This window comes from Amblyomma mixtum, chromosome 7 (genome assembly GCF_055824585.1).
Source record: "Amblyomma mixtum isolate Tamu chromosome 7, ASM5582458v1, whole genome shotgun sequence".
Taxonomy (NCBI): Eukaryota; Metazoa; Arthropoda; class Arachnida; order Ixodida; family Ixodidae; genus Amblyomma; species Amblyomma mixtum.
In genome coordinates, this window is record NC_143018.1 from 113,319,476 (window position 1) to 113,343,611 (window position 24,136).

The following is a 24,136-nucleotide window of genomic DNA, read 5'->3' on the forward strand; positions in this document are numbered from 1 at the left end:
GAAATTCTAGAGGCCCGTGTACTGTGCGATGTCAGTGCACGGTAAAGAGCCCCAGGTGGTCGAAATTTCCGGAGCCCTTCACTACGGCGTCTCTCATAGCTTGAGTCGTTTTGGGACGTTAAACCCCATAAACTAAACCAAACCTATGTCTGTTGGTTTCTCCAATATTTCTGTTTGTGTATGTGTCCATGCTCAAAGTACAACTGATGCAGGTATTATCGTATTGATTGCTTTCCCACTATGATCAGTGTAGCAAACTGTATTCTTCTCCAGCTGCTTTGTCGTAAAATGGTTATTTCTGCTTTGCTGGCACCAGCATTGTGCACTTGTAAAATCCATTTTGGCTTTAATTTGCTTCTAGCCGCTGTGTTTTCAGGTTGTTTTTTTAGTACATGCATTGAAAAAGTCGAAAATGATCAATGTTGCTTTTATATGCCTTACCCTGTTGGGCGAAGTGCTGTTTGAAATCTGATACTACTGTTCATAATTCGGACATATGTTTATATGGTTGTTGGATTTCCCATGTACCCCTGTGATTCGGCGAGCGGGTTGTTGCATGTCAGGCAAGCATTGCAATAAAGTAACCTGTTGTGAATTGTGTGTCTTCCCCGCTAAAATGTATATCAATAAAAGGGCGCTTGACGCTATGCTGACTTGGCAGTTGAGTCATAAATGCGCTATTGTGTGTCGCAACAGCAACTTCTATATTTCTCAATAAATGCATGACTACGCATTAAATCGATACATTGGACACGTTCAGTTCGGCAGTTTCAGTAGGATGCTTCAGAGAATTGACTCGGAGGGTAGTGTAATTGTGGCCTAATTTACGTGCAGAATTGTTCTTATTTTGAGAATGGTAATGCTCCGGCAGTGTGTAAGCATTGTTTGCGAGGCACCCTAGCAAAATCTCTGCTTAACGCCTTGTATCTGCACAAAAATGCGCAATTGGTGACGTTACACATTTAATCGTTATAATAGCGTAAATGTAGAATACTGGTAGTTTTACAATTTGTTGGGAACAATTTACATATACATAAAGTAAAAAAACCTGAAAATGGAGTAACGAAATCATTGTATATTTAATCCAGTGCCTTCAGGCGATTAACAAAAAAAAGAGAGTCGTTTTCTGGATTAAAAGTGACATCGAAGAAAGGCGAGATAAAAGCTAGACGCGTTACTTCAATGCCACCAAGGAAACGTAATTCTGGCAAAACGAAGCGTCATAAGAGTGCTTCCACCTTTGTAGCTAATGCTCAGATGTTTTCCTGTCTGTTGCACAGTTTCACCTGGGAAAAGTTAATTACGCCTTAGCAACATTCTGAATATGAAAACGAGATAACGAATTTGGGAAACGCGTACTCGCGCGTTTCTACGAATAGTTTTTACCAAAGACGTGAATGCCGCAGTAAACGACCGATCCTGCAATCTCGATCGTGTTCAGCAGGAGGATTCTCTTGAAAAGCTGCTTTGTCGATATTCCTCAAGCAAGCAGGGCGCTTCTCAAAGCAAGCAGGGCATACGCTGGGGCCCAAGATGGCGGCCCGTCAAGTTTGGCAGCCCCCACAGCCGCCGCCGTTAGGCAACCTTGGACTTAGCTGTCACCACCCTAAAAGACGGACATGTAGGCTCTCTAGGCTCCAGCATCCGCAAGCGCCCCCTATGTTCATAGACACGGTGCTCCTCTGTATCGGAAAACACACGTGCAGTTTCCGCGTGCTTTTGCTGTGTTGTTTCATCGATTCAACAATAAACAGACCAGAGCGCGTTACATTGGAAAACGCGTATCTGTCCCACAACCAATTCCGAAAATTGTTCACAGCTGCCAGAACAGACATGTACGCTCACGCCAGAATTTCAACTAAACATCAAGCACCTTTCGTCTCCAATCCTATAACGCAGGAAACGGGGGTGGAGCACGTATCCGACCTGGACGGGAAAAGGAGCGACGGCATCGGACAGACCGCGCTGTCGGTGTCGGCTGGGCTGTCCGGACGCTGGTACTTCTTCAGATTCGAGAACAACGACAGCACGCCCACCTTTCCCGTGGCCCAGAGATGCTACAAAGTCCGTGCGCTAGAGCAGGAGGGCAGTGTGGCTAAGGTAAGTGCACTTTCACCACTCACAGACACACGTCATCTTGTACTCTAGATTCGACGCGCTAGCGTTTCGCGAATATTGCCACCTCAGGTGGAGCATTATAGCGAAGGTATTCAAGTTTCCGCGTTTTCTAGCTGCTGGAACGCTGCCTGTTGTGTGTCTTCATTGACAATATCTTCATACTGCCGCATTCCGGTAGAGCTCTCCACATCACTCCCAAAAGCGGTATCGCGAGAACGGGAGCCTTCAAGTGCGCGAGCGGGCGCGGGAGCACTTGGAAACATTGGTAGAACAGCAGCAGTTCCGCTTGGCCGAGAGCAGTTCAGGCCGCTCCATCATAAAAAGTGGAGTTGGAGGAAGTTACCTGATATTCAAAGGTCATATTCTTTTCATTTTTTTTCTTTTTTTTGTTCCACTGTTTGGCGTATGCGCGCATATCTTTTCTATTTCCTAAGCTATAGTGAACTAGGCAGCCAAACCCCATTGGTTCAAAAAGATGTGCCAGGGCATGAGTCGTGCCTATTGGCGACAAGCGCAAGTTGCAGCTGGAAGCCTACATCTGCTACTTCGCTCGCGCAGTTTTTTTTTATTATGACAGGGTGCCTGCTGACATAATGTAATATCTACAGATACACACATTGGACTCTCGAAGGCAGTAATAGTAGGTGGTGGGGCCCAGAAATCTAGGCATCTACCTCCTCCCAGGACGGTCCGCACTGGAGCAGGTATTTCTGGCGGATGACGCGCTAAGAGGGGCAGGTCCAAAGCAAGTGTTTAGTGTCCGCCTCGCAGACAGGAACGTGGCAGAAGGGGCAGGAGTAACCGAAAGGGGCATGATACTGTGCCGGCCACGACTATGTTACCGCTGGAGTGAGGGCGACACGTAGGAGTAACCTTCGAAGCAAGACCTCTTCTCAGCGCGCGCGCAATGCAGTCAGGGAGGTCGGTGCCACATGGTGGAAGAAGTGCTCGCGTGGCGCGCCGAAGGTTTTCTTTTTTTAAGATGTGTACTGCCTACAAAGAGATCGGGGCTGATTTAAGAGAACGTGAAGGGGCTGATTCGTGAGTTGCTCCATCCACCGAAGCCTGTGTGGGGTGGGCATTTCTACCGATCCATTGTACACGTCCCGTGAGGGAAATTTTTTAAAGTATGTCCTGCATTTTTTGTGCCAATAAGTCGGAGTGCAAAACACGCCGCTGACTGCAGATGGTGGTGGTGGAAAATATTATGCACAGAAACACTAAGTTCAGGAGGTTAGGCATCAGCTGACCCAGAGCGGGCCAGCGCTTACAAGTACTAGGTGGAGGTCCCTAGTTCGGAACCCCAGTGGCGTCGGCCGCCGCCCGGGCTCGCGCGACCAAGGCCCATTTTGCCTGCAGTTCAGAGCAGCCGAGCAGCGTCGCCTCCCAGTCCTCCCGGGTTGGGTTGGGGTTGGGGGATAGCAGGTTTGGAGGGGCAGGCCCACACCATGTCATAGATGTCCGGAGACTTCTCCGCACAGTGCGGACAGCTGCCCGAGAAAGAAAGAAATGTTTGAGAGCTGCCGTGCACAGCAAAGTATTCGTATACCGGCGAAGCAGAAGCAGCTCCTCCACCTTTGAGAGACCTTTACGCGATAGGGGATAAAGACCATGGCCAAATTGGTAAAGTAAAACAATGTCTTTGAAAGAGTAAGCTGGAGTGAATTCGAATTTCTGATCGTCGGGGTCGGAGGGGAATGTCCGATGAGAGAGCGCGTGGGCGGCGGCGTCAACTACCTCATTTCCCTCAAGGCCCATGAGAGCAGGAGCCCAAACGATACGCCGGTGAGCTGGGTCCCCTGTGTAGACGCTCTTTTGGAGAAGGCGGTAGGTTAGGTACGGTACCCAGCCCTGCTCGACGTTCCGACAGGTCCCTCGCGAGTTGGAAACAATTGTTTTTGAAGTGGGTTCAGATGCAGCCAACGCAATGGCGACCTCGTCCGCGTGTGTTATGTCACGGGCTCGGAAAGTAAGGCTGTTCACTGTTTTGGATTGGTGGACGACTGCGGCCGTGTACCATCCCCCATGGCGGGGTTGGAGGCATCCACGTAGAATACGCCGGGTTTTAATCCATAGTGGCGGGCCAGGGCTTCCACCCGCGCCACGTGCAGGGCGCATCTCCACCGGGATGGAATACGTACGCGCTCTTCCATAAGAGTTTTGTGTTGGATGTGTGGTCGGGCAAGGAGGCAGCGACCCGACGATGTCTTCGAGAGACGTGCGTATTGGTTGGTCAAGTGGGCTTCTCGGGGCTCCCGAATTGTGTTCACCATGCCCAGTCCCAGGAGGCGCTTGTTGGAGGTGTACGCGGGTAGGTCCAGAGCCCGTATAATAATTTTGTGGAGGATAACTTCGAGTGAATCCTCGTCTTACTTCCGGAGGTGGAGGTACGGAGTCGAATATAGAATTCGACTGGTTGCAAATGCATGCGCCAACCGCAAGGTATCCTTACATCGTAACCCCCCGCGCTTGTTAGAAACCCGGAGGACCAAGCGACCCACCTAGTCCTCCACCTGACGAAGTTTGGCCAGTGTTGTTTCTGACAGTCTGTCTTCATGTATAAAGAGCCCCAGTACCCAAAATTCGTCAATTTCATGGATTGAATCTGTCTCAAGAGACAATGAAATTTTGGCTGTGCACTTTGGTGAGGGGCGTATGCGCACAAACTCAGACCTTTGAGTGGAGCATTGAAGGCCGCAGCGGCGAGCATAACTGTCCACTATGGTAGCCGCCTCCTGCAGGTTAGCCTCAATGTCTCCGAGGGAACCATGTGTGGCCAACAGGGTGATGTCATCGGCGTACAGCGCATGCTGCACACTGGCGAAAGTGCCAAGCTGGACTGGTAGGTGCATCATAGTCAGATTAAATAACAGGACGGAGATCACCGTGCCCTGTGTGGCGCCCCTGGTTTCTAAATGAAAAGGGCCACGTTGCTTATCCTGGATTCGAATTTAAGATTGTATGTCGGTCAAAAATTGCCGAATATAATGAAAGGCGTTTCTGCCGCAGTTAGTTTGAGAGAGGTGGGTGAGAATGATCTCGTCGGTAACGTTGTCGAATGCACCCTTAAAATCCAAGGTGAGTACGACCTTGTCATTGTGAGGGCATTCGACGGGGTCGAGGACAGCCCGATTGAGTTGTAGCAGGACATCCTGTGCAGATCCGTGTGGGCGAAACCCGAACATGGTGTCTGCGAAAAGGTGTTTGGATTCCATGAACTCGAACAATCTGCCGCCTACCACCGTCTCCATGAGTTTTTCCGCACAGGAAGTTAGAGAGATGGGGCAGAGGTTGTCCGTGTGATGGCCTTGCCAGCTCTAGGAATGAAGGTGGCCAGGGTGGTCTTCCAGTCAATGGGGAGTGGCACTTCCCCAAGCCAGACTGAGTTAATGTACTTCGATAAAGACAAGTATGTCGGGTCGGGGAGGTTGGCTAACTAACAATTTGCCTAATTTTGTCCATACCCGGAACGGTGCCACGTTTCATTTTTGCCAGGGCCGCGCTCAGGTCATGGAGATGGAACGGTTGATCCAGCGCAACGTTCTCAGAGCCTGCATAAGAGTACGCGGCCCGCGGGGGTCCTGGGTGGTGCACAAGTACTGGTCGCGGAGCTTTTGCGCCAACTGCGTTGTGTGGCCCTGAAATCTGTGTATTGCTCAGTAAATTTCCACAGGTTCTTTAACTTCCTTGCACCAGAGGTGCCCCGCCAGAGACGGTTTGTTCCAACTTGAAGACTTGAAGACACAGGGATAACAAAAAGGAATACTTGAAGTTTTATATACAAGTATTTACAGCGTATAGAAGTTTAGACACTCGAGACAAATTAACGGCACAAGGACAAACAACAAAAAGGGTGGAACTGGCTAATACTAGGAGAGGCCCCTACTCGGCGTAGCCGAAGATGCGTAGCATCTCACCTTAGCGCAGAACCCCGCTTCCAGCTCCGGGGCCCGGTTTTAAAGACCTGAAGGCCCGGCCCACATTTGGTGGCTTCCAATCATGTTACGATGTTCACATGATTGGTTTATCGAGAGCCTGGCCAGCCCTCCAGCTCCCGTATGGCAAAAGCCCTTTCCACAAACCCAAACGCACGGTCGTGTCAAATAAATACAAACACAAATATACATTCGTGCCAGAACGTGCGCGAATCTGTTCGGCGGGGCGGGTGGACACCCGTACTTCCCGGCGCGTTCGCGAGCGGCCGCGTTCCAAGAAAGGAGACGCTCCGCTTTGAGTGCCCCCAGCCGCGTTCCAATGACCCCCGCGAACACTACCGATCCCTTACACGCCCTTCCCAAGATTCTACAAAGGGCTCAAATGCCACTTTTAGAATTATAACAAAGGGATCGGTACGGGTCACAAAACCACCCTGTGGGTGACATGCCGCAGCTACACCACGAACAAAACCAAAAACAAAAAAAATGCACACGGGCACCAACACAACATTACACAAAATGCACACTTAAATGCACACAGTGGCATGCCTGCCGTGCGCCGTAACACAGCGTCCAAGTTGGTGCGTTGCACCCAGTTCACCACCTACAAGAACACACCCTCGTCCTGCTCGCGAACGAGCACACACACACACACACACAGTCACTCGCAACCGGAGCGTTCAGTAGCACTCGCACGACGTCCGTAAGTGGCCACGTGAGCCTCCTTAGTCGCACCGAGCGTCCTTGTGTGCGTTCGAGCCACTACGCGTCTCAACACAATTAACGCCTAACTGCCACTCGGCTCATTAGGCTGGTGCCACAGCGGGGCAAAAATTCAAAAATTGCTGCCCTCCAGGATCAAACACTTCATTGTCCTCGATAGGTCCAAATACCTCAGCGCGCGACACACTTGAGGGCAAGCTTTCTCCGGCGCGCCGGTTCGAAACGCGTACTGCGTGAGGAACATAGTCCCTGTCCAGCCTAATCATATCAGTGCGGCCACTTTTGCCACACGTGATTTGGCGTTCTGCAGCACGGGACGTACTGTTCCCCGCGCCGACTTCCACCGTGAAAGCCACGCACCTGCCTCCTGTTACTCTGCCTCGCTTGGAGCCATTTGTACCTTTACTGAACGGGCAAACCTTGAAATTGCCGTTCTCTGCTGGATAGGCATTTGCCGGCTTCGTGGCATTGTCTAACTCTGGGGCTGCATGAGCCCCCTCACAGTCATTCGGCCTGAATTTGTCTTGTGGCAAGCCGCCACACATTTCCCTGTCATCAGATGACCTGATCGGACGCACATCGGGTGCGTTCGACAACTGGACGGCGCTGCGTTCCATCCCGATACTTTTTCCACCGGAGATTCCAGTTTCGCGGAAAGCTGGCTCTCTTTTTACTTCTTCCTGGCTATTTTTCGTTCGCTCTTTTGACGTGTTGGAGGTCACAACCTCCGTCATAGAGCCTGCAGGAATTAGATCACTCTCCTGCTTGGTTTCAGACAATTTGGTCTCGACTGGCCCTAGACCATCAGAATTGGGCTGCTCTCTTTATTTGCTAGCCGCCCGCAGTGGCGAAGCTGTGATTCCTTCAGAAATCTCGTTTTCGCTCTCTGCGGCATTTCCCAACAAAGAGGCGTCCGCGCATATCGGCTGATTACCTACAGCGACCTGACTGCTCTTTCCTCCACCTGTGCTTGAGCAGCATACGTCTTTGTCTTCCAGCACAGGCGGCCTCAACTCTCGGGACTCGGAGTAGTTGTCCCTCGCTAGTCCACTAGCTTTCCTAGACTCCTTGAGCTCAGCGAGCTCCAGCGCTAGCTGCTGGCGCTTTGCTTCTAATTCCTCCAAGACGCACTTAACATCCTGAGGTTTCTCCTCGCACAGCGGCGCCTTTCCTCCATTCACTTTCGTAAGTTCAGCCTGAAAGTACGCTAAGCGCGCCTTCGCTAATTCCACTTGGTACCTCACATCGAGTGAGGGCCGGCATGGATAACTCTCCATACCGCCTTCCGTACCCCTCAGCTGTCCTACCAGCTCGAACACAGGGACGTGAACAATGCGACCAAGGAGACTCACGGTTTCGATGCGTCGATCCGCATTGCCAGCTCCTTGGCGTCGGAGTCCACCGCCGCTTTCCCCGGACGCTGCGATGAGCTGTCGCACGCCGCTGGTTCGCCGCCGGTGACCAAGTTATCGACGCGCTGCTTTTCTGGACCGTATGCAGTCCCGCGTCGCTGGACCACTGCCGTGGTCCTTGCGTCCTAGCCGCCGTCTCTCCGCAGGTCCTTTCTCGAACGCTGCTGTTGCCTGACCGTCGCCTATGTCCCTGCTTTCAGTCTTCTTCCTGCGCCGTCTTCCGATGGCCGCAGGATCCTCGTCGACTGCGCCAGTAAATTTTCACAGGTTCTTTTTCTTCTTGAACGCTACCGATCCCTTACATGCTCTTTGGAGGTGTTTTTGATTTCTGTGCGTGTTTGTGTTGGGTCAGTTATGGCGCGAAACAGTCACAACGTGTTCCAGCTTGACATCTGCCGCGCGGGCGTATTACATCGGGCTACCCAGTCGGAGTCGGCGAGTTGGGCCGCATACTCAGCCGCTCGTTAAGTTAGCTCGGCGATGCGAGCTTTAAGGTTCCGGTTGTGCTTTTGTCGTCGCCACCGACGGACGAGGCAATGACAGGCCTCCCAGAGGTGGAGCAGGTGGTTGTCCAGATCTGAGACCGCCTCTGAGAGCTGAATTTGAGTTTCGGGGGAGCGAAGGCCAGAGATCAATTGTTGTGAACAAGACTGGTAGCGTTGCTCATATATGGGTGTCGCAGTGTAATAATTTTGCCTGAACTTGGTCAGATCTGGGAGTCAGGCTTGTGTCACGCGAAAGGATGGGTCCTATTCGGGGTGTTCAGGAGGCAGTGGTCGCTGCCGAGGGTTTTATCGGTGTTGACCCAGTCTGCATATTGAGTGCTGCGGGTGAAGGTCAAGTCCGGACAGGTATCCCTAGTCACGGAGTTGCCTATACGAGTTGGGTGGACGGGGTCAGTGTGAAGAGTGAGACCCAGCGTTGACGCAAGCTCCGCGAACTTGCGTCCCCGTTTCTCTTCACGGCAGTAACCGCACATCCGAGACAGAGCGTTGAAATCGCCCACAATCAGGAGGGAGACTACAGGTGGCGGCTCCTGGGGAGTCTGTGAGGATGTCGTGATGGTTTCTATAGATGGCAAGAGTGGACAGAGGATGCTTATCGCGTCCCGAATGGCCGACTGCTGCGCCGTTGTCGACGGAGAGGAAGGGGAGCATGTTGCGATATATGTTAATAATTCAGGAAAAGCGATAGCCGTGGTCACGTGATCTGCACTCAAACTAGCGTTGACATAAGCCACGTGTCGTGGAGTGAGTTTTCAATCGCAGACGAGACGCCATCCGTTCCCACATTAGACACGCTTAAGCGGCTAACGAAACGTCAGTGTATGCGAGTCATAGGCCGATTGTCTGTAGCTTGCTGGTAAAGCCACGTTGGCCGCGACGGGCAGGAAACGGTTCCGAATTTTATGCAACGTGCTTGGCGACGCTGGTGAATCAGCTCGTCGCGGTTATTAATTTGCCTCTCTGCCTGGAGGGCTTGAAGGGGGGTAAGTGGTGGGAGGCCCGTTATAACACGCACTGCTGCATAATTGATAGATTCCAAGCGATCCCTCTCTGCGCATATTATGTGCGGGGAGTAGGCTCGGAGCAGCTGAACAAAAAAGGCTTGGTATAGCTGGCAAAGATCGAGGAAACGGCAGTTTTGCCGAAATGCGCGTTGACTGTCGCCATTGCAGCAGCCGGGGATCCGTAAGCATGACTGGCAGTCACGTGGAGTACCATGTATGCGGAGATTAGTGAACAAGCAAGAGTAGTCACCTGGCATACTGCTTTGTGAGCCCACTGACCGTTCAAGTGGCAAAACAAGCACTTACTCCTTCGTTTGGCGAGCCCTGCTCTACTTCCGTGCTCAAAGCCTCCACTCCTGTTTGCCCAATGGAATAAGCCATTAGTGTACAGACACTGCTGCTTTTAGCTCGTACTGCATTAGCACAGAGACACTTTGCACACACGTTCAGCTCTCGTTACCAGGAATTCGAGAGAGCGGGCTTGTTCACTTGTTTTTTCACCTCGTGACATATGAGAAGATAACTGTTGCATCTTTTTCTGTCGAAAAAATACACTGCCGTAGCGAAGTTTAGAGACGTAGGTTACCATTAGGCAACTCAGCTACGGTGAAAATCTGGCCCGAGCTCTCTGCGATTAATTACACAAAAAGAAGGCTTAGCGGCGCTAGCTGTACTTGGCTTAGCTTAGCTGTCCTAAATATCTCAGAACGTTAATCTGCTGGATAACAGCTGTTCACGACGCGAGTATGAGTCATGGATTATTCCTAGCAAATATTTAAGAAGAAAGTTACGCGCGTCAGTTTTCTGGTCTAAGAAAATATTACGGGGGATCAACAGGACTGATGCAAAGAAAACGCGATAGCAATCTTTCTTCACTCGCCCATAAATTTCAATTGTGATTTTATTCTGATTCGGAGTCCATTGTCTTTCACTCTTCAATCTATTCCAATTCCGACCACGCAAAATGTGTCACATTGTTATATCGCGGCGAGTACTCATACCACAAAAGCTGCAGTGACGCAGTGGTTAAGCGATGCGCTAGTGTATGAGCAGGTGGCTGTTTGAAATACAGTCACATCCAACACTATCGGGTAAAAATTTTGATAACTCGAAAATTGCAAGATACTCTTTCAAATATTGGAAGTAATGGTCCAGTCTTCTAATATGTAACAAAGTCTTTCTTTTAAAGTGTTTCCATCGATCGCACCGAACAGCTAAGACTGCCATAGAAAACCAATGGGAAACGCTTTTGACGACAGGAACAATGTCAATGGAAAAAAATGCAAGACTACCGTCGGGTGGTCTCCAGATATATTGACTGTTATAGTGAAATCTTACATTACATAAAAAATGGCGCTCATAAGCGCTGTCCCGCTCAAAAGTACTTTTCCAGAATAGTTGGGAATGCACTGGTGTGGCTTGTAAGACCCAGTTTGCTCTTCCCGAGCAATGGGAGGTTTTTTTTTTTGCGCAGATAGCGTGATGGGAGGCTGTCTATTTTGTACGCAGGCTTGCTGTTGTCCGAGTCACTTTCTTCAAATCTATTTTCATTTTTGCTGAGTCATTCTTAGCGTGGCGATTCCTTCCTCTCCCCTGCAAGTCGAGAGAGAGATAGAGGGGACAGTTGGCGGGTGGAGACGGAGAAACTCCTCTAAACACAACATGTCAGGTGGCGGTTTCGCACAGATGCGGACACCGCCGACACCAGCGGACAGTTCTCGCCTACATGGACCTCCTAGTGCTATCGCTTTAAAAGCACGAACAAGGAAGACGCTAGTCAGACAGCTTCGATAATTATGTACATTCGCTCAGTAGGACACTAACAATTAACTCCTTATGTCCGACCTTGAGAACAGTACGTGTATCTTTCGATCAGTGTAATTTGGAGAGCAGTGCGGAAACGCTGTTCATACCATGAAAGTCAACAAGGATACAATAAGCTATTTAACAATGGGTATCATTTTTGCTTCGACATAAGTTCGCGGGACTCAAACTCCTCTAAGCAAGAACTTGTTCTGTGTATTATTGCAGTTTTCTTGCAGAGATTTTTGCGACGAAGGCGTACTGCGCTCTGGGCTTCCATATGCAGAAATTCTGGACAAGAACATTTTTCAACGGGAAGTTGGTTATGAATGCAATTTCGTCATATTGGTTTGGTTTATTGGTTTATTGGGGTTCAACATGCCAAAGCAACTCAGGCTATGAGAGACGCCGTTGTGAATGGCTCCGGAAATTTCGACCACCTGGGGTTCTTTAACGTTCACTGACATCGCACAGTACACGGGCCTCTAGAATTTCGCCTTCATCGAAATTCGGCAGTCGCGGCCGGGATCGAACACGCGTCTTTCGGGTCAGCAGCCGAGCGCCGTAATCACTGAGCCACCGCGGCGGGGCCAATTTCTTCATTTGTCGTAAAATTCCACTCCAACAGTCTATATATATCCGCTGGTCTCTCCTAAGTAGGCTTGCATTTTTGTTTGCTATTAAAGTTTTTGCTATCGTCAAAAACCTTCCCCATTGGTTTTAATTGCAGTATTAACTATCCGATGCGAGCGATGCACAAACATTACAAGAAATTTCGCTAAGCAGTGTAAGACTGGACCATTGCCCTCAATACTTACATAAGGAGCTTACATTAATCGACAGCTGCCTTACAATTAAGATTGATGTACAAGTATCCTGTATTTCAAAAAAAAAAAAAATTAGCCCACATAAGAGTTGATGTGCCCAATGCGATTTCGCTTTATGTGTGGTTTGGCTTGGTTTATGGGGTCTAACGTCCCAAAGCGACTTAGGCTATGAGAGACGCCGTAGTGAAGGGCTCCGGAAAATTCGACCACCTGGGGTTCTTTAACGTGCACTGAAATCGCACAGTACACGGGCCTCTAGAATATCTCCTCCAAAGAAATTCTAGCCGCCGCGGCCGGGATCGAACCCGCGTCTTTCGGGTCAGCAGCCGAGCACCATAACCGCTGAGCCACCGCGGCGGCAGCTTTATGTGTATTGCAACGTGTGGTAACGCTGCGACAGAAATAGACAAGCTCTGGATGTCTTCTTAACGTCAGATTGAAAGTAATGTGATCAAACAGCACGTAATTCGCGGTCGTTGGTCTATATTGCACTGTGAGAATGTCACAGAGGTTGGTAGCCCGACAAACCCTACATTAAAATGTACATGGGAAACAAAATCACCCGCTTTTCGGATGCAAGTCGAAAAATACACTTATGACATTCTCTTTCACTGTAATTTAGTCTACAAAAAATTACGAGCACGAAAAGCGAACTTCCTGTTTTTCAACAAAAAAACAACGCAGGTCTGCAAGGACAGCGAGCTCCCAGAGAGGGACCACAAGTTGTTTCACACCAAATACGCCCTAAACCTAGATGTAGTGATGGAAGAATTTTCGATCTTCCTCTACGACACCCCTGAAACTCTTCTATACAAGGTGAGCAAACCAGTGGTTAGGAGTGCTCACTGAATACCTGTAACGCGTCAAAATTCTTACGAAGTTTGTCTGGGCATATGATTTTTGTCAACTGCGTATATGTGTAGTATCGCTTGTTTTCTTTTCCTGGTATATTTTAAGTAATTTGTGTTCAATATCAAATAGAAAAGTGAAATTTCCATGTGAAGTCCACCTTTATTAATGCTGTACGAGCAAAACGGGGGCAGATAGCTCGTCCGGCTCTATTAGCCTTTAGTCTCTGCCTCCGTAGGATATGCCGTAAAGTAAAATGTTTTTGGTTTGATTTGAAAGATCTATTACTAAATGTCTCCAAGGTCAATCTTGATGCGCGTTTGACCTTGAGGCCTCGGAGCATTGGAGACAGCACTTGATCTCACCACCACTGCTCTCTACGCATGCGCTGCGTTGCCATGGCGACGGAGGCACGCGTCGTCTGCTTCTCACATCACGGTGCTAGCGTGCGCTGCAAGTTCAAGTTGTGAAAAAGTCAGCGCAAAAAAAAACGAACAAGGCACAGAATAGAGGACACATAAGGCGTTCAAAAGTGCTCGTAAACGTCTTACGTGTCCTCTCTTCTGCCCCTCGTTCAAGTCAAGAGCTTGAGCATGCCCTATTGCAAAGGGTATCTATACACTATTCGGTGGTATATACGAGGTCTGTTAGAAAAGTATCCGACCTTATTTTTTTTTGCGAACACCTGATGGATATGAAACAAGCGCGCTTGCACCAGCAGACCTAGAACCGTCGTGCGCATGCACGAATTTTTTCCCGCCTGCCGATAGCGTCAGTCGCTGGGAGGCAGCGTTTGAATGAGGTAGTGCACAGTGCTCTCGTCGGTTTTTTAGTGCAAGCAAAATGGCGGTGCGACAGGAGCAGCGCTAATGCATCAAATTTTGCCAGAAACGGGGCGACAGCCAAGTGGAAACCATTCGGAATATTCAGACGGTTTTCGGTGATGATGCTTAGAGCAGCACACAAATTAAGCAATAGTACAATTGGTTTAAAGATGGCCGCACATCGGTGGAGAGCGAGCCACGCTCCGGTCGGCCATCAACATACCGAAATGGCCAGGTCATTGCCGAAGTGAACGCTCTGGTGATGCGGGACCGTCGTGTGACTATCCGAGAAATTGCGGAAGAGGTGAACATCAGTAGTTTTTCTGCACATTCCATTATCACCGACGATTTGGCCATGAAGAGAGTTGCGGCGAAATTCGTGCCGAAGCTGCTCACGGTGGAGCAAAAGCAGCTTCGTGTTGAAGTCTCACAGGACACGCTGGATTCCACAAACAGTGACCCCGACTTCATCAACACCATAATCACTGGTGACGAGTTTTGGGTGTACGGGTACGACCCGGAAACCAAATCCCAGTCGTCACAGTAGAAGCATTCCACGTCCCCAAGACCAAAGAAGGCCTGCCAAATGCTCAGCAACGTCAAAGTGATGCTGACTGCTTTCTTGGACTCTCGCTGTGTGGCACACCGCGAGTACGCAGGCCCCAGGGTCAAACAATGACCAAAGAGTACAACAGTACAACAACTTCGCACTCGGTCGCCTACGTGATGCTGTGCGGCGCAAGAGACCGGAGTTGTGGTCAACAGGAAATTGGCGTATCCATCACGACAATGCTCCTGAACCTTCTTCGCACTTGATTCGAACTTTTTTGGCGAAAAACCAGACTCCTGTAGTTCAACCGGCTCCTTACTCTCCTGATATGGCCCTCTGCGACTTCTGGTTGTTTCCCAAAATCAAGAGGCCATTGAAAGGAGCGCGATTTCAGACAAGAGAGGACATTATGGCTGCAACGACAGCTGAGCTAAACTCCATTCCGAAAAAGGCCTTTTCGGAATACTTCCAACAGTGGCAGCACATCTGGGAGAAGTGTGTGAAATCCCAAGGAGACTACTTTGAAGGTAATTAGGTTTCCAACGCTGCAGTTATGCCATTTTTTTTTCTTCGGCCAAAGGTCGGATACTTTTCTAACAGACCTCGTATATATATATATACTGTCCACACAAGAGTATTACTGCAGTGCACAAAAGACAAGGATAAAGGGAGACGCATGAAAACATTGCCACAAGTGCAGGCTTCTGTTTATTAACGAGAACCAAGATCAGAAAATATATGCAACAACAACAAAACATGTCCTAAATAAAAGCTACTTAATAACTCATATGCAGACATAATCACAAGCGCACCAGCTTCCCAGGAAAACAATAATGCTGTGGCCAACAAAAAAAAAAAAAAGCACTAAGGTATCGAAAAAAATCCAGAATCATGTTCCCAGCTGCAGGGTCAAGCTGTAGGCATCCCGGATGCCAGACTTGTGAGAGGGCGGCGTCAAGAAAAAGAAAAACACGTGCGTAAAATGGAAGCTACTAAAACGTGAGAAAATGAAATGCAATTTAACAAATCCCTCCTTCCATTCTCATGCGTTTAGTTCTCTATGTCTAGAGTGGTAAGGCTTCATGCAGCCTCTTCTAAGAATATGGCTCTGCTCTCTGATAGTGTGAATTTTCTTCCTGAAAGGGAAGTGTAGGTGATTACCTTAGTGTCAATGAGGGATACCGACAGCTGTAATTTTCAGTACGTTCTGCTTTCCCTGCATATATTACCCGTGAATTCATTTCCTATTAGTAAACAACGGGAATATTGTGCCTGTGACGGCATTTCTGGGTGCATTCCATTGTCGCAGCCTTTGATACAGTTTAAATTCCTGGAGAAAACCCGGAGATGACACAAAGACTATGCACTATGAATTTTAGTGTACCGCTGCTAAAAAACAAGGAAAAGCTTCGGGATAAACGTAAAATAACAGCAAGGCCAACTTATACATCCAAAGAGTTGTCTCCACTCATGTGGTAACGAGGTAACGTCATACACACAAAATTATATGGATTATTCACGTTCATAACCTGTTTCATACCGTGTTTCATACTACACATCATTACTCGTATGCCTGTGCAAAAAGCTTTGGTTAAGGACCGCCCTTAAGAAGTAGCATAAAACGATCTCCTCCTAAATGACTATCTTTGCTTGAGCAAATTACAAACCTTGGCTTTTTATATAGATAGTTCTGCTTCATCCAATGCTTGCAGCATATTCAGCAGCAGTAATTCTCATGAATTACATTTGACCGGGACAGTAGAATGGAACCGTTACATAACAACTTTCAGATCCTTATCGTAATGAAATCGTAAATACTGACTAGCAGCATGCAAAAGCGGTATTAAAACAGTTGCCTTCCATATCTGATGTCGCATGCAGGCCACGTGAGCTTAATTAAATTTTAAGTCCACGAAAAATGCCGAGAGAAGCAACCAAGGAGGCAGGTCGGCCACCTTGGTCACGTTACCTTGTGGCGTCATCACAACCTGCCTACCGGATTGAGAGCAAATTGCGCACCGTAGCAGGTGTCATTTAAATGAATGACTGGTGGCAAAAGGTTGCTCGCCTAGAGCAACCTCTAGCAACCAGTCATTCATTTAACAGGCAGTTGCTCTTGCGGGCAGCAAGAGCAACTTCTAGCTACCAAGCAATTTTTCTGTGTGTGGTGATTATCGAGCAGTGTAATCATTTTACGTGGAAGATAGCTGACAATTACTGTAAATTCGAAGAAAAAACACCCATCTAAAATATAAAAAAAAAGGCAACGCGACACACAAATGTCGTATGTTCGGATCCCATCCATGCCATGTTGCTGTCTTTCCTTCTACTTTATAATTATCTTTCCGGTAAAACAAAAAAAAAAACGATTGCACATATAATTACCCATCGATCATCATTAAACAAAAACATTTCCCTATGCTTTCCCTATTTGGATGGCTGCTGCCTTCGCTCATAATATATGTTACAGCTACTGCTCGTTCTAAGCTCACCACAATGATACAAACCAACGTAAAAACGCAGAAATCAACCCACACTCCATTGTCTTCTTCCAGCTATGCGAGAGTAAGAAGGCTGCGGCGGGGATCAAGTATGGAATAACCGCTGCCCACATAAATCACGACGACCCAAAAGGACACTGCGGGAAAGGGCCGTTCCCGCTACTGCATACAGTCAAGAAGGTCGTCGAGTTCTACAAGAACAGCTACAAGACTCCGGCGGACAGTCAAAAATGCCTATCGGCAACGAAGACCTAATCTCTTTTTAAGCGAATGATTCAAAAGCGGATAATATATGACATATATTTCAATTCGAATAACACAAATCAATACTTGACACGGTTTCCTTGATTAACTCCGAGGCTTTTTAGCTCAAACTGACTTGTACGTGCTGGTGCTCACACAAATAAACAAAGTGCACCGCTTGTGGCCGATTAAGAACTTCTCTAAATCCTACACAAGGGTACGGTGTTGCGTGGATGTTGGTCGTCATGGTCAGAAGCCATTGATCGGCTGAGAGTTGGCGGGTATGCTCATTCTATCTCGTTATTTTCGGCTTACAAACTCGTTTTACTGCAGACAAAGCACAATCTCAGTACTTTAGCGAAATTGTTTCTAGGTGTAGAGCGGTTTATTGGCACCTTCAAGCGCCGGCGACGAAGACCCTGGCGCAAGAAGTTAGGAACGAGCGAGGCGAGGGACCGGCACCCAAGCGGCAGTTCTCCAGCACGAGCCTGCTACGGGCGGCTCTAGCGCTTCGTCGTCGTTGGTGGCGGTGCTGGATCATCTTCTTCATTCCAACTGCCCCGGCGGAAAGAGGGAGCCATCCTGGCGACTCAAGGCGAGGAGACGACGAGAGGGCTGTAATAAGGCTTCAAGCGGCTGACATGAACGACGTCGCGACCACGGCGGCGATGGTCCAAGGAAGGTGTCACCGGTTCGATGATATAGTTGACAGGTGACGTACGCTCTAAGGTACGGTAGGGACCAATGTGCTTGGCCGAAAATTTGGACGCAGCCGGAACAGAGAGCCAGACCAATGATCCAGTGGAGAAGTGTGCAGCGGGCGTGTCTTGATCGGACTCATGTTTGCGGAGTCCTTGACGTTCGGCGGTGAAGGAGCGAGCCAACTGGCGGCACTGCTCAGCATGGCGGGTAATGTCAGAAAGGGAAGTATATTCTGAGCTGTCCGGGTTGTAGGGAAGGATGGTGTCCAGGAGGCAGGAAGGCTCGCGCCCGAATAAAAGAAAGAAAGGGGAAAAGCCGGTGGTTGCCTGGGATGCGGTGTTATAAGCATAGGTCACGAACGGAAGGACTTGATCCCAATTAGAGCGGACGGAGCTAATGTACATGGCGATCATGTCCCCAAGAGTCCGGTTGAATCGTTCGGTGAGGCCGTTAGTTTGAGGGTGGTAAGCAGTAGTGGTACGGTGGACTGAGTGGCACGCATCGAGAAGCTCGCGAACAACTTCAGACAAGAAAACACGGCCGCGGTCACTGAGAAGTTCTCGCGGAGCGCCGTGACGCAGGACGAAGTGATGAAGAAGGAAGAGGGCGACGTCGCGAGCAGTAGCCGCAGGTAGGGCAGCGGTCTCAGCATACCGAGTGAGGTGGTCGACGGCAACTATAATCCATCGATTCCCGGCGGGCGTGAAGGGGAGCGGCCCATATAGGTCGATGCCCACACGATCGAAAGGGCGAGCCGGGCACGGTAATGGCTGTAACGGAGCAGTCGAGGGTCGAGGTGGCGACTTCCTCTGCTGACAGGCTGTGCAGGAGCGAACGTAGCGACGAACGAAGTTGTACATGCCTCGCCAGTAGTACCTCTGCCGTAGTCGCTCGTAGGTTTTTAGTGATCCAGCGTGAGCGCTCTGAGGGTCGGCATAGTAGTGTGCACAGATCTCAGACCGAAGGTGTCGGGGAATCACGAGGAGCCACTTTCGGCCGTCCGGACGATAGTTGCGGCGGTACAGGAGATCGTCGCGGATGGCAAAATGGGAAGCTTGGCGACGAAGAGCTCGAGGGAAGGGGGACGTAGAGCGTGCACGAAGGACATCGAGCAAGGACGAAATCCATGGATCCTGGCGTTGTTGATTGGGCATGTCCATAGTAGTGAGCGCTGCGAGTAGGGAATCAGATAAGGGGGAAGAGGGCGCAGGAGAGGGCAGTGGCGAGCGTGACAAGGCGTCGGCGTCGGAGTGCTTGCGGCCCGACCGGTAGACTACGGTAATATCGAATTCCTGAAGACGGAGTGCCCAGCGGCCAAGGCGTCCGGAGGGATCTTTGAGGGAGGCCAACCAGCACAAGGCGTGGTGATCAGTAACGACGGTGAACGGGCGGCCATATAAGTATGGGCGGAATTTCGTGAGAGCCCACACTACGGCCAGACACTCCTTTTCAGTCACGGTGTAGTTCGACTCTGCTTTGGTGAGAGCACGGCTGGCGTACGCAACAACGTATTCAGAAAATTCGGGCTTGCGCTGGGCCAGAACAGCACCGAGGCCGACTCCGCTTGCGTCGGTGTGCACCTCAGTAGGAGCACTGGGGTCATAGTGCCGAAGAATAGGGGGCGAAGTAAGAAGGCGACGGAGCGCAGCAAAAGCTTCATCGCAGGCAGAGTCCCACGTAGACAGATCGGCGGGACCATTGAGGAGTTTCGTAAGGGGCGCGACGATAGAGGCGAAATTAGGGACAAAGCGCCGAAAATAGGAGCAGAGGCCCACAAATCGGCGCAACTGTTTCGTAGAGGTCGGTTTAGGAAAGTCAGCAACAGCACGGAGTTTGTCAGGATCAGGTAGGACGCCATCTTTGGATACGAGGTGGCCGAGTATTGTTAGTTGCCGGGCGCCAAAGTGACATTTCTTGAGGTTTAGTTGAAGGCCAGCACGGGTGAGGCAGCTCAATATCTGACGCAAGCGCTGGAGATGCGTCGGAAAATCTGGCGAAAACACAACAACATCATCTAAATAGCAAAGACAAATGTTCCACTTGAGGCCGCGCAAGATGTTGTCCATCATTCGTTCGAACGTGGCGGGAGCGTTACACAGACCGAATGGCATTACGGTGAATTGATATAGGCCGTCAGGCGTAACAAATGCCGTTTTAGGACGGTCGGACGCAGACATCGGGACTTGCCAATAGCCGGAACGAAGGTCCAGAGATGAGAAGAACTCGGCGCCTTGCAAGCAGTCAAGGGCGTCGTCAATACGGGGTAGCGGGTAGACGTCTTTCCGCGTAATTTTGTTGAGCCGGCGATAGTCCACGCAAAATCGTATCGAGCCGTCCTTCTTTTTCACCAGGACAACTGGGGATGACCAAGGACTGGCAGATGGCTGAATAATGCCGCGTTGTAGCATGTCGTCCACTTGCTCAGCCATGAGGCGGCGCTCGGGAAGTGACAAACGGTAGGGGCGCTGGCGGAGAGGAGGATGTGTACCGGTTTCAATGTGGTGCTCGACAGTGGTCGCACGGCCCAAAGAAGAGGAGTGGTGGTCAAACGAAGAGCGAAACTGATTGAGCAGGACAAGAAGCTGTGCGTGTTGAGCTGTGTCGAGGGCGGGATCAATAGAACGGTCGAAAATGTCCGAAGACAGTGGGTGATAGGGAGGAGTGGCACGCGGGGTGAGGGCAGCGAAGTCGAGACTGGAGGAGGGCGCATCGGTGTCCAAAGAAGGGATGAAGTCAGCGGTTTCAATATGACCAAGGCACTCGCCACGAAGCAGGGGAAACGCAGAGAATGAGAGAGAATGAGGTGTTGGAGACTAGGATTGCGGCAGCACCGTGGTGTATGTCGATGACGGCGAAGGGAAGAGAGAGACGTCGGCGAGAGGCAAGGAGGGGGGAAGGCGTGAAGAGAACGGTGGCGTCAGAAACAGAGGCGGCGCAGACAGGGACGAGCACAGCACTCTCAGGGGGAATATCGGTGTCCTCGGCAACAACAAGTTTATCACCATAGCGAATCGGAGGTTCGTCGAAGAGTGCATCACAGAGCGGAGAAAAGACGACATGCGCACGGGCACAGTCAATGACGGCGCTATGGCGGGATAGAAAGTCCCAGCCAAGGATTACGTCATGGGAGCTTGCACGGAGGACTAAATATTCGACAACGTATAAAACATCGGCGATGACGACGCGGGCTGTACAAGCTGCAGAAGGATGAACGGACTCGGCGCTAGCTGTACGGAGGGAGAGTCCAGACGATGGGGTCGTAACTTTTCGAAGCGAACGGCAGAAGTTTTCGTTAATCACAGAAACGGTGGCTCCAGTGTCCACAAGCGCAAGTGTTGGGACGCCGTCCACAAACACGTCAAGAAGATTGGGCGGTGAAAGGCGAGGACTTGAACAGGGCGATGAGAGCGCAGTTCGTGCCCCAGGAACTGCGGCTGCTAGTTTTCCGAATCGGCGGTGGCGGTGCGACGCCTCATGGGCGACAAGGAGCGGCGGCGAGGGGATGGCGATCGGTGGGAAACGTAGGGCTGGCGACCAGGCGCGCGATCAGGTGACGTGCCCCGATAGGGTGGTTCGAAAGGTGGACGAAAGGTGCGATCCGTAGCGGGGTAATCCGGCATGGGGTGTAGAGGCGCAGACACAGTACGTCGACAGAGGCGCGCGACGTGGCCGGAACGACCGCAGGCGTAGCAGATAGGTTTGTTGTCAGCTGTGCGCCAAGGATTGTAGGCAACGGGAGCGAAACGGTGCCGGGGAGCAGCAGGCGCAGACACCGCAGGAGGAGCGTATGCAAAGGCCTGTGGCGGCGGTGGTCTTCGGACAACGTCGGCATATGTGAGAGGCACGGGTGCGGGCGCAGGCGGCACGGTTACTGCAGGATCGTAGCTCAACGGGGCGGCAACAGGAGTGGGCTGGATTGGGAAAAGACCGGCCTGGGGAGCCAAGGGTGCCGGTTGCCGAAGACAAGGAAGTGCGTCGGCGACCTCCTGCGTAATGGCGTGCCGGATCTCAGGACTTAGGACGGGCGGTGACGGGTGTTGGTGAGATCGGAGCGAGAGTTGCCTGGCAACCTCGTCCCGCACGAAGTCTTTGATGGTAGCGAGTAATTCATGGTTGATGCCCAGGCCGCAGATGGAGTCGGCAGGTGGGGGAGAGCGACGAGCGCAAAGGCGTTGTTTCCGCAAATCGTCGAAACCTTGGCACAGGGTGTACACCGAGGCAACGGTGGTGGGGCTCTTCGCCAACAACATCTGAAAGGCGTCGTCATCGATGCCTTTCAGGATGTGCTTGATCTTGTCAGCCTCGGTCATAGCCGGGTCAACACGCTTGCAAAGGTCAACTACATCCTCAATGTAGCTTGTGAAAGTCTCATTGGTGTGCTGAGCTCGGACACGCATGCTTTGCTCAGCGCGTAGTTTCCGCACGGCGGGACGACCGAAAACCTCTGCGAGTGTGGTCTTTAGAACGGCCCAGGTGGGAATGTCGGCCTCGTGGTTCCGGAACCACAGGTTTGCGACGTCGCTCAGGTAGAATATCACATTTGTGAGTTTGACGCGGTCGTCCCAGTTGTTATGGCGGCTCACCCGTTCATACGACTCCAGCCAATCTTCCACATCTTGATCGCTGTGGCCGCTGAAAACAGCGGGGTCCCGCTGCCGGACGGCACCGGAGCAGATGACTGGCTCCGGCGGAGGGGCTGGCTGTTGACTGGGGGGCTGCTGACCGGCCTTGGACATCGGGATGGTGCGACTGCGAAGTTCCACGATGAGGGGGAACGGTGGTGACCGCAGCAACCTCCACCAAATGTAGAGCGGTTTATTGGCACCTTCAAGCGCCGGCAACGAAGACCCTGGCGCAAGAAGTCTAGGAACGAGCGAGGGGAGGCACCGGCACACAAGCGGCAGTTCTCCAGAACGAGCCTGCTACGGGCGGCTCTAGCGCTTCGTCGTCGTTGGTGGCGGTGCTGGATCATCTTCTTCATTCCACTAGGAATCAGTTTCTTACCTGAGATTCCTGAGTACACGAGGCCAAACCAAATGTTCACTAAGTTGACCCGCCGGCTCTAGCATGCTCCGATCCCGCAAAAACATGGCTTGAAAGCGGCGAGTTTTGTCTGTCACCTTTCTACTTTCGTCGGGATGCCTATCCGCTCTTTCAACCGAAATTAAACAGCGAGCGCGTGGACAGAGACCCGTCTCCGTGGAATGGCCGCCTACTCAACGCAAAGGAGACGTTTTCTCGAAGCGCTTTCAACCACTGGTACTGTACTCTCAGCGACAACGAAAAGATTATCAATGAATGTGCTTGAAGAAACTTTGTAATAAACTGTCAACTATAACATATCTGCTCCCTCTTTTTTTTCTTTAATGAACCACAAAGTATCGAGTGTTTCGGCCGGTATGCTATATTTTGAGTTTTATTCCAGGAGGCGCTAGTCGCCATAGCCAGTGAATCACCGGAAGCTACTGTAGTCCTCGACTGATGACCCCGCCCACAATCTGCTCCGGTCGCCCTTCAGACAATGAAATTTATTGTATATTTTTTGCTTTTTGTTTAGTTTCCTGATTCTTCCTTAACCTGTGCTTCTGGCATCGAGTAATTTGCTAATTTCGCGTGTAAACTTTGTTTTGCTGGTCATTGCTATTATTCTGTGATTTCTATATTATCAATTGTAATGTGGGCTCATTGTTCCGGTCATTGCAAATCAGCTCTGAGTTCTCTTTTCAGTGGGCTATTTCAGAAAAATGAACCCTCTAACGTTTCTAAAGCTTAGAGTGCTTAAAGGTAGCACTAAAACCTTTCTCCGAATGCGTAGAATAATCCAGGCACCCATTTCGGAATAAAATGGAACGCCTAAAAAAGTTCATGAAAAGTTCTACGTAAGAAGTTTTCAAGCTACATACAAGCGTAGCGTTTGCAAAGCTAATAGAGGGTTAGTAAACGTATTTAAGTCTAAGAAACAGCTTAGGTGAAACTTGTTTTAATGTCAAGCTTTTTTCCCCGAGCGTTTTTTTAGACATCTATCAGCTCTTTCTGTGTTTTGCAGGTTGGCTTCATAACTTACGATCACACCCCTGTTCTTCCCGTCACCCCTCCTTTTCTTTTGTCAAGCCCTACTCCCCTCTAGAGTGTCCATCAA

At 50.4% G+C, this 24,136-nt stretch overlaps 1 protein-coding gene across 1 annotated transcript in view; it reads left to right on the top strand.

The window, feature by feature from the left end:
* Nucleotides 1-17,414, top strand: part of LOC149337248 (uncharacterized) — a 53,060-nt gene extending 35,646 nt beyond the window's left edge. Inside the window, exons 5-7 of the mRNA XM_089554361.1 lie at nt 1,900-2,100; nt 13,013-13,144; nt 17,107-17,414. Coding sequence (XP_089410487.1) covers nt 1,900-2,100; nt 13,013-13,144; nt 17,107-17,307 — 534 coding nt within the window. The 3' untranslated portion in view covers nt 17,308-17,414. The remainder of the gene's footprint in view (nt 1-1,899; nt 2,101-13,012; nt 13,145-17,106) is intronic.
* Nucleotides 17,415-24,136: the final 6,722 nt, after the last annotated feature.